We start from the raw sequence: 11,217 nt of genomic DNA on the forward strand, positions 1-11,217 counted from the left end.
TACGAATGCAAAGTTACGATGCAATGAACAGGAGCACATGAGCTAGGGTTTCGGGCAAAAAGTCAACCGAGGTGGATCTCAGATCCAGATCCAGATCCGGATCTCGCCGGAGTTACTGTTCATGCACGGACTTCGAGGATCACCGGGGGAACTTGGAGCTCGCCGGAGTTGGGAGGAGGCACGCCGGAGGAGGGGAAGACGTCCGGGGCGGCGGTGGCGATGCCGGTGGCCGGCGAGGCAGGCCCGGCCGCCGTAGGAGGAGCGGGCGGTGCCGGCTTGCTCCGGCCGGCGACGAGGGCTGCGGCCGGCGCGGAGGCGTGGCGGCTCGGTGCCCGGAGCTGGAGAAGGCGGCGGCGGGGCGACGCGCGGGGCGGCGCGGCGGATCCGGGCCGCGGGGGCCTCGCCTGGGCCTCCCGGGCCGGCGCGGAGAGAGAAGGTGGCGGCGAGTGGCGGCTTGCCACGTGGCGGCGGCGGGGCGGACCGGACACGTCCGTCGGCGGGGGAGTTTTGTCCGGCGGGCGACGATGATGATTTGGATCTAGGTTTTCGGGAGGAAGGGGAAGGAGAAATTCGGGGGTGTTTTTAAATAAGCATAGAGGGAGCTAGGAGTGTCCAAATGAGGTGCGATTTTCGGCCACGCGATTGTGATCGAACGCTCTAGATGATGGAGAGGGTTTTGGTGGGTTTTGGGCCAAATTGGAGGGGTGTTGGGCTGCAACGCACACGAGGCCTTTTCGGTCCCTCGGTTAACCGTTGGAGTATCAAACGAAGTCCAAATGGTACGAAACTTGACAGGCAGTCTACCGGTAGTAAACCAAGGCCGCTTGGCAAGTCTCGGTCCAATCCGGAAATGTTTAATCCCCACACACGAAAGAAAGGTAGAAATGACCGTCGGAGGAGAACGAAGCGCCGGAATGCAAAACGGACAACAGGGAAAAATGCTCGAACGCAAGAGATGAACACGTATGTAAATGCAATGCACATGATGACATGATATGAGATGCATGACAACGATAACAACACACGGAGACAAAACCCGAACCCGAGAAAATAAAATAACTTAACGCCGGAAACGGCAAGAGTTGGAGTACAAATTGGGAAAGTCACATCCGGGGTGTTACAAGGTCCTCGAGATGGAAACCAGAAAAGGACCTTCTTGTTGTTGTTGACAGATGAAGATTGCGATTTTCGACAGCAACGTGTCTGGCACCGCCATCACAGTCGGGGAGGATGGCGTGCTCGAGCTCTCGCGTCTTGTCATGGTGGTGTTGGCAGGGGATTCCTTGGTGATTACGGTTGGGACATGGGATGGTGACGGTGCTGACTTGCACATAAAGTCATCCTTCGCGTTCACGCCTCTTCTCTATGGTGAAGGGCGCCGTTGTCTTCCCTATGCTGGTTACATGCAGATTAAGGTTGTCTAGTCAGCTTTATTCGATCCAAATGTTGACGGATGACCTTATTCTCTGCATATTTTCATGGTTTTAGTTGTCACGGTGATTTTGCTGCTGCCCGAAGTTTTGCTCAAATGGTTCTCGCTAGGGTTCATATGTGATGTTTTGTTCTTTATGTTGATGACTTGCAGTTTTAGCACGTTGCTAGTGTTTGAGGAGCCGCCTTTGCGGTCGCAGGGTTTCATGCTTTGGGAGTAGTCTGCATGTGGTCATGTCTGTAATGATTTTCGCCTATCTTTTCGTTAATTAACTGGACAACTCTCTTGTGATTAATTGATTAAGAAAGCAAGTCATTGGACTCTGTTTAGAAAAAAGAATTATGACAATGTCATATTTACGTTTTCAAACTGCAGTCACTCTTTTGTAATGTTGGACTAAGTGATACTAAATTTATATAATGTACATTGATCAGCACAATCGCCTGACTGTAAGGTAGAAAAGTTGTGCAAACTATTCGCCATTGCAAACCCATATTATAGTATCTATCAAATGTGAAATGATGCATACTGTAGATGTTAGTAATGCCATGCAGTTGTGCACTTGTAACAATTCATCCAATAATATAACCATTTGTGACTACACAAAAAAGGACAAATACTCAGATGAACAGTGCCAAGTTCACTAATAATAACATGCAGTGTTTTTTTGTACAGTTCACATTATTTTATACCGAGTATTTTTGTTATGACTTTTTTAATATGCAAATTATATAGTACTCCACTTGCACCCATTAAATTGTGAACAATATTCAAAACTCAAAAAACAAAAATAGAGATGAAACATGGGGAGCATGGGCAACTTGTTGCCAAAATTTCACCGCAAAAAAGAAAAGAAAAATTGCCAAAATTACTTTCCGTGAAGCATATATATAGTCTTCACATGATGCTCAAGACTGAAACTGCAGATTAATAGATGCTGTCACCTCATGATGCTCACCAATACCAATTGGGGTTAGTTACATCAGCTAAGGTGGTTAGTGCGGCAAACCAGCAAGGTAGCGCTTGCTAACACAGCATCAAGAATCATCCAATTATATGCACATATATATAATGATATTTACTATAGCTCTCATCTCACATGAACCCTAGCTGGGTGAGATCGTCGTCCGGGATCTCCAGGCCTCCGGAGAAATCAAAGTCTTGCAGCGAGTCGTCCAGGCCGTCCGTGAACCAGGCACTAATGTCGTTGCCCTCCGGCACGTCCAGGATGTCCACCATGGGGTCCATCGGTGGCAGGTTCATGGGGGCGTCCAGGGACTCCGGAGCGACGTTGGCCGCGCTGTTCCTTGGTTGCTGGGTAGGTCTTGTGCTCAGAGGGTTGTTCCACTCGTTGGATTCTCGCGGCGACGGTGATGGGAAGCTGGAGTTGGATGGCTCTGTGACTCTGCCAAGGACGTTTCCAGATGTTGATAGCTGCGCTAGCTTCTGCTTTGGCTTCATCTTGGTCTTGCGCTCGTTCCGGCCGCTGCCAGACGAGTTCCGGCCGCTGCCTGATTTCGAGCTGGAGTTCTTGGCAGACCCATCTCTGCTCTGGTCCCTTTCTCTCTCGCCCTTTTTCAATTTTGTGCTACCTGCAAAAGGATCAGCAGAAGTTGGGATACCTCATGAAAAAGGATCTCTGACAAAATCATCATGCCAAAGTTAAGTAAAATTTGTTCAAGGGTGCTAGAAATACCTTGGCTCAATGGGCTTCTGTCAAGCTTTAGGGCCTTTGGCCTATCTGCAGATCCTGGAGGGACACCTGGAGCATAAGAAGGCAGATTAATTATATGGAAGTTCTTACAACTATAGTGTCAAATAAATAGGCGGGTTTGTGTGGCTTATTTCGATATCCACAATTGCATGTGCATTACCATCAACTGGGTCACTCTTTGGCAAAGGCGCGGACAGCACACTCCAAAGGAAAGGCTCCCTGAAGCAGCTTTTCTCTGTTTCCTCAAATTTCTGGCACCGGGCAAGTGTTCGCTTTGCAAAAGCCAATGCAAGCTGTTTTGCAGCCTTACTGGCTGCTTTACTGAGACCGCCCTTGTGACTAGAACTACCTCGACCACCCTGTGAAAAAGATCAAGGTTAAGGTTACTACTTGTAGTGGTTTCTGAAGTGGTAAACAAAAAAACCATGCATAGAAAGAAACATGCAACACTGGAAACCAACCAATAAAATATTTCCTAGTTATACAGAATGGACTAATAGTGAGTGCCAGGCCAAACATTGCTATCAACAAGACTACACTATGAAGGTGCCAGGCCAACATGCATCACATCACCCACCTCAGTTGTTCAGCAATCAGTTAAGACACGAAACCTATGGGAAGCAGAATGCCCTAATCGTCCAATTCCTTAAAAAATTTAATGCTAACAAAAAGTAGGTGGTAATACAACTAATAGAGTATTCAGGTACCAGCAATTTTTTGTATGCCCTCTCTACTAATTTGTTCATTGCGTGTTGCTCCAGGCTCCTGCAAACAAAATTTTGGAATTAGACACCGCAATAGTTTCTACTCAGTTACATTAATAAAAAATAGACATAGGTAGAACCATTAATACCTTTCCTCCATGTTTTTAGTATTTCGAATTGCTTTTTCTAGCTTATTTAATTGGCATTTCTTCTGATTCACCTGAAACAAGTCGAGAAGCATACATATTAATTAGAAAAGCATATCCTTTCCTACAAAAATGTGCAAGTTGCGCAAGTACTAAGAAATATGCCAAACTGAATGTTGTCAAAAGGACACGTGCAGGGAGGTATTTTTGCATTATGCATTTTTTTAATGTTTTTAATGCATAGAACTGCTGTAAATCCAATGACAAAAGGAAATCATCAACACGTGAAAAATGAGGATAAGGCTGCTAGAATTAGTTGAAGTGTGGTGCATAATCTCATTTGGTTTAAAGCTCCCTATGTCGGACCGTTTCAAATTGACTCAAACAATTCCAAGTTATGCAATATTGCCATATTCAAACAGCCCAAAAAAGTGACTTTCTCACCGAACCACTTATCTATTGAAATCTGCTAAGTGGGTGAGACCTGCTATTTCACTAGTTTCAGGTACTATCAATTTGTCACATGAGACTCAACATATCAAGCAATTCCACCATAATATTCTCATCAGTCTCACTACTTAAGCTTGAAGCCTCGAATGCAAGTTCTAGAACTACTAATACCAATGCTAGTTCAGTATGCTCTAAGTTTTCACAGTAACTTCATGTCAACTCTAGAGAGGATGAAATGATGACTTGATAACTTTAATTATCCGAATGATCGTTTGAGTTTAACCAAAATTGAATGCTGACTATACCCACCTGATCAAAGAGTCTTTTCTGCAGCTCCAAAATAACTTTATTAATATCCTCATCCTCTCCCTCGTCCAGCTCTGGCTGCAGTCAGAAAAAATATCGCCACGATCATGATTTGAGTTAATAAGGAAACATATGGAATAACACGCAATTACTGAAAACAATGAGGTGACGATCTATGATGCATCTGTTTTCTCAAGGATCATCAAAATATGTTTGCAGTTGGTTCACCCTAAATGAACATACGATGCAAAATGAGGGTCGACACTCTCACGACAGGTCAACACCCACTGAACCACACCCCCTCAAGGTTTCGAATTCACAGCCTGCTTTCAGCCCTGATCACGGCATACTTCCAAAATTTGTCTGATCTAGTTGAAGTAATTGGCTTATATCATGTACATAATGTACTGATAATCTCTTGTCAGTTCCCAAGAAAACGAAAAGAAACAAAAAATGGAATCAAATAAGAAAGGATAGCAATTTCCTTTAGCAAGCATGGCAAATCCTTGCCATGTTCAGTTTTTTGCCAGGAATTGCCATGCTTGCTAAAAGATATTGCCATCCTCGCGACAACATAACTTGCCATCCTGACATCAGATTTTTAGCATTTCCATATAAAAATTGTAGCTAACTACTCCCTCCATTCCATATTAGTTGTCGCTGAAACGGATGTATCTGGACGTATTTCAATGCTAGATACATCTGTTTGAGCGACAACTAATATGGAACAGAGGGAGTACATGACAAAGAAATAACCTTCAAATAGACAACTTATCATGAATCGGGCTTTTAGAAACCATACCATCTCTGGAAAAATGTCAATACTGTGCAACTCGACCAAAGTCCTATCATGCAAAGACATCTGCGCATACTGATATCCATATAATGGTAAAGATAAATCTTTTCCGGGAGTTTGATACTGCTGTGTAATCTGCGGTACTGATCCATGCAAAGAGCCGTTTTCTGGGTACCCCATAACATTTATCCCATCTGATAGATTCTCACTGCAAACTGAACTTTGACTATATGAGCCCCTCAAATTACTGGAAACTGTGAAACCATTGGACATGCTGTTATATGCTGGGTTACTGTTTGAATGCTTGAAATCAGGAGACATTCCAAAACTGGATTCTAGCCCCGTAGCTTCAAATTCAACTGAGGCAGCACGAGGAAGGTAGTCATTTGAGAATTCCAGAAGTATATCTCCTTGGACACCATTGGACTCGGGAAAGTCATCAACATCTTCTACAATCAAGGCAGAGAGCAGTCTACTTGTCAGGGGAGCCATTTCACCAAATATTCCTTGCCCCTGTGCCTTTTGAGATGTGTTGTTATGATTCTCGCCATTATTATAAGACAAAATGTCAACAGATTCCCTTGGTCCAACACCATTTGCTTCCCCTTGATCCAGCAACAAAGAAGAATTGGATGGAGGCAGAACCTGGGAGGAATGCTCAACCTACAGATGAAAATAATATATAAAACATGGGTATCAAATTCAGATCTTTGCAGTACAGGGTAGACAAATAAAGGAATACAGAAGTTGAGGATTTTACTGGAAACATCTTGCACGATAAGAGTAGGGAGTAGACATATAAAGGAATACAAAAGTTGAGGATTTATTGAAAACATCTTCCACGATAAGAGTAGAGGAGTGGCAGAAGGTAAAGTACCATTGATGGTGGCCCATTGTAGTTAGCTGATGCATTTAACTTATCTTCATCGTGCTTATTAGACATGCCCATCTCAAGTTCTTCCAAGAATATTATCTGACCAGAGACTCCGGTAAGTGATGATTCATCCCAACAAGGCAACAGGTCCATTATACCAACTTGTAAGGAAAATAAAATCGAACCTGGTTTTTCAAGAAGGATAAATCTTCAGAGCTGATGAAAGTAAGCATGGGTTCTATTTTCTTCCAAAAAGGGCCAGCATATGCACCAACTGCAGAAAAGGATAAAGAATTCATCAACCATGAGACATGAAATTGCAGCTCTTTGCATGGCAAATAGATAACTACGATGTGTGCAATTGCACACCTATTGCACCACGGGCAGCATTTGCGGCAGCTAGAAGTTCTTCTCGGTCATCTTCAGATTCACCTACAACAAACAGCTTAGCATCAGGATCAACTTTCAGAGAAAGAAACCAAAGATCTTCAATGGTAAATTAAAATGTCTATCAGCAAACCTGTAGTATCCATTGACCCACAATTCAGAATTTCTGGGTGACGAGATGATGCTTTGCGGTCCGAGCCTTTCTTTGTTGGAGGACGGCCTAACTTACTGCACCAAATTAAAGAAGACCATAAGTTTCAGATACAAAATACAATACATGTGTTCGCTAGAATTCAGTCATTAAGCACCTTTCATTCTTTTCAGATGCAGGTCTTACGTTCTTTACCAACTTCCTCGTTTCAGTGCTGTCCAACTTCTCTTTTGGTATGGATGAACACCCTTTAACATGCATAGTGCCTCTTCCACTCCTCCCTTGACGACGAATACTACCATCTTCAAGTTCTTCTTTCAACGGAATCCTGCTTTTCTTGGACGAGAAAATTAAGTCTGATGCCATATGAGCTGAATTTGCCCCCTCATTCTCAAAGTCGCCACTGTTTGTGACTTTTTCCTTATTCCTGTGTTCAGTAGCAACAGACCCTTCACTTTCTGATAGACCAGCTGGAGATGTAACATTATCCATTCTAGATGCAGCTTGTGAATTATTGCTAGCTGCACCCCTTGGAAGTGAAAGGCCAGGCGTTTCTAAAGCTGGCCTAACAGCAACATCAACTGGTGATCCTTCAGATACGGGTTCATCAAAATTTGACACCGGTGATACAACATTTGCTCTTCTTGTCCGTGACATTTTCTGTGGACGTTGACCCACCCAAGCAACAGGAGGTGAAGAGGCAGTTGCAGCCATGGGACGCTTGCGATTTGTGGTGCTTGCCAATGGTGAGGCTTTATTTGTGCACGGTGCTTCTTCCCATTCATCAATTCCTCCAGCTGAGCGTAGCAAAGTAGATGATGAGTGGATACCGACAAGCGAACTGGTTCTTGGTGCTCTGGTTGCTTTACCCTTGGTCACAGGACTTAAGGTTCCTGGTTGCATATCCTCGGAAATATGTGCCCTGGAATCACGATGGATACAAAACATCAGAAGAATGAAGAAGCACATAACTATTCATATTTTGCAAAAAAAAAAAAAATTGAAAGTTCGAAACTACATGAACTACAGCAGCACAAAGAGGTTTCAACCATTCAAATCAGTCTGATCATGTTATAGAATGTGTTGCTACAATATTGACATCAAGCTATCAATGCTTACTTGTTTCCTTTCACCAAAACCCGTTCTTTGTCTAGCCCACCATGGCGCTCTCGTCTTTCATTTGGAAGAGGGGTGGAATCCATCTCTGTCTTCAGAAGATACCGTGAGCCAGAACTACTCAGTTGAGAGCTTCCATCCATCTTGCTACCTCCAGATGCTCCAGCAGAAGCTCCATGTCTGTCATACAACAATTAAAAGGAGGGATAAGATAAGTGCCCCTGAATGCGGAGATAACTCACCATGGTCATGAACCTGAAGACAATAATCTGAGGTTGGACCTCTGAAGCTATAGCATTCTTAACCTCATAATGCATCTCCATAATGATCCATTTGAAGCTTATGTGGAAAAACTATAAATACATAACAAAGCTGATGACAGTGCACGAAGATTACCTAAATGGAATAGCATCACTAGATCGTCCACGTACTTCACTGTTTGATCTATGTTGAACTGATGGTTTAACATCTCGGTCTACATCACTGCCTCTATTGAGCATAGTTCCAACAGAACGCTTACGTTTCATCTTTTTCTCCCATCCTTCACCACCAGGAGCTAGGCCTCGTAATTTGTCTTCAGAAAACCCTGATGTGGCATTGGCAATTCTAACGGAGCTTTTGTCCTTCTCCAAAGATGGGTTTTTCTCAGTATCAACCAAAGGACCTCCTTGCCTTGTAGAAACACTAACACGCCCTTCCAACTGAAATATGCGGCCAAAGAGTCAAAACAAAAGCAAATGGTAGCCTTTGAAGACATAATAAGGATGAACGCACTCATAGTCAAAAAAAAGTAAAAATGCACTATTGTCTAACAATTGAACAGGCCACAAAAAAAATAAGTGTGGGGACTTTAACTCAACCACTGAGCAACAAAAGGGAATTCGGTAGAGAGACATGGTATTAAAGTGTTGCTCAATCTTGACACATCTCTACCTAGGGGAACTGGTCCACTCAAAGATTAATCGACCTAACGGTTCTGTCTCCACAATGTTTTAATTCAGTCATGAAATTCGATACACTGAAGGAATAGTTGGGCCTAAGCGCATAGTTATCAGCATCATAGAAGTATACAAAGATTTGTCATTTAAGATGAAATCACTTCCATGACCTGTTGTCCCATGTGATTTGCGCACGCACACTGACATGCCATGCCAACCACCAGTTCACACAAATTTATCTGTTTAGAAGAGGAATAACGGAACCTCTAATATGTCATAACGCATAACCCAAAGTACCAACTCAAACTAACTACAACCGTGGAAGCAATGGCATACAAGCGAAATGGAGTTGCTGACTGAAAGCATCGGTGAAGTAGCAGAAGTACAAACCCGTGCATCTGCCGTCAGCGACGACCGGACACGCTTGCTCATGGTCGAGCTCTTAGCCCTCTCCTCGAGCCTCTGGGCGGGGTTATCCCCGCTGTTCTGAGCCCCGATCCTGAGAGAGCCGCCGACATTCCCCGACGACCTATCCACCGACGCGCCGTCGCTCCTCTGCCGGCGCCGCGTGACCACGTTCTTGTACTTGTCCAGCTTCTGGATGGACTCCTGCAGCGACTTCACCCTGTCCCTGCAACCCCATTCCATTTCAGGCCCCACCGGAGCAGCAATGCACGCGGAAGAAAAGCACGGCGAAAAGATACGAGGAGCAACGTGTACTTGGCCCTGGCCGACGACTCCGCGACGCCGCCCCGGATCCGCCGGAGCTCCTCGGCGGCCGCGGGGGGGAGCGGCTTGCCCTGCGCCAGCGCGGCGAGCGGCTGCTCCGCCGAGTCGGCCAGCGCCCGCCGCAGCTCCGCGGAGCGCGAGTGCCGGTGCTCGCCGACGGGGAACTGATCCAGCGAGATGTACTGCGCGAGCGACGGCGGCTCCGTCGCGGCCCCCGGCGCCCCCCTCGCGGGGAAGCCCCCCGCGGCGGCGTCGGGCCTCGAGCCTCCTCCTCCTCCTCCCGACATCGCGCCTCGTCGTCAGCCCCCTCCGAAGCTGCACTGCATCAAGGTCAAGAACGAATCCCGCCGACCGGCCGGACGAGGGCGGCCAATCCGGCCGTCGAGCGGCCGGGATCGGCCGGATTGGGGATCGAGGGGCCCGCGGGTTGGGGGAATTCGGGGCGGGCCGGGGGGCAAAACCCTAGAAGCGGAGGTCGCCGGCGGCGAGGGGGAGCGCGTGGGGGAATTCGGCCGGGTTGCGGGTACAGATGGGAGAGAAAGATCGGTCCTTTTTAGGCACGAGGGCAAATTCTGACACTCTTGGACCCGGGGTCAATTTGGTCAATCATCATTTCATTTCTCTTTTGTAGTACAATTTTTTTCAAGGGTAGTGTAGTACAACCTAGGTTTTCTATACAACAAAACGTTTTTTTCAAGCTCACTTTCTTCGATTTATTGGGCCTCAAAGCCAAAATATGATATCAAGCCGTAACTAATTTCGTTGGAAACGAGTGCACGTGCCCACCCATGTCGCTACTTAATAACCACGCTCTCTCGCGGCAATCATGAGTCGCATGCTCTCTCCCGAAACTGACCACCTATGTTGCTACTTAAATTCGTTGGAGTTACTGCTAGTGGAGGATAAGGTGGATAGTTGGAGGCGAAATGGAACATAAAGATGTCGTGTGGGGTAATTATTCAAGAGGATCGAGGATTCAAGGTGAATAACACAAAGGGGGCGAGGGAAATCACTACACATAATAACCACGAGTTTAGATCGGGAATGGGTCCAAGCGCATCTTTATCGCTTATTAATTTCGTTGAAAGTAGCACGTCGCTCTGCATCCCGCAGAACTGGTCACTCACATTTCGACTTAACTTTGCTAGAGTTACACGTAGAGGGGACCAATGGAGAGCGGGATCGAAAATGGAAAATGGACACGCATCGGTAAACGTCAAGGAGGATAACATGCGGAATGGGAGGATGAAGAGAAATCAATGCACATAATAACCATTGCCTTGCAAATCTGAACTCTGCCCGTCAACCCTACGTCCTTCTAATCCCCAAGTCAGTAGTATAAAAGAAAATTAGCAAGTTCCATAGCACGATTAAGAGCAAATGAGTACTAAAGTTGTACCATGCAAAAGAAAAAATCTACAATGAAACACCAATCATAATATTTGATCTCAACAGATGCATTACACGTGTGATC

The 11,217-nt window shown here is 45.5% G+C and overlaps 1 protein-coding gene across 2 annotated transcripts; it reads right to left on the reverse strand.

The window, feature by feature from the left end:
* Window positions 1–2,280: 2,280 nt before the first annotated feature.
* Window positions 2,281–10,288, reverse strand: LOC125546283. 2 transcript variants are annotated; one of them, XM_048710500.1, is made up of 16 exons: window positions 9,735–10,288; window positions 9,405–9,645; window positions 8,473–8,777; window positions 8,080–8,256; window positions 7,118–7,882; window positions 6,943–7,037; window positions 6,792–6,854; window positions 6,608–6,696; window positions 6,426–6,521; window positions 5,555–6,211; window positions 4,756–4,830; window positions 4,000–4,070; window positions 3,854–3,911; window positions 3,307–3,505; window positions 3,129–3,194; window positions 2,281–3,024 (listed from the first exon to the last, which is right to left on the reverse strand). In XM_048710500.1, the coding sequence occupies exons 1-16, from the start codon at window positions 10,028–10,030 to the stop codon at window positions 2,528–2,530; spliced, it is 3,750 nt and encodes a 1,249-aa protein (XP_048566457.1). In that variant the 5' UTR covers window positions 10,031–10,288; the 3' UTR covers window positions 2,281–2,527. The 2 variants fall into 2 exon arrangements, with proteins under 2 accessions (XP_048566457.1, XP_048566456.1); XM_048710499.1 differs by having other exon boundaries at window positions 9,729–10,288.
* Window positions 10,289–11,217: the final 929 nt, after the last annotated feature.

The sequence above is a fragment of the Triticum urartu genome, chromosome 3, assembly GCF_003073215.2.
Source record: "Triticum urartu cultivar G1812 chromosome 3, Tu2.1, whole genome shotgun sequence".
Lineage (NCBI taxonomy): Eukaryota > Viridiplantae > Streptophyta > Magnoliopsida > Poales > Poaceae > Triticum > Triticum urartu.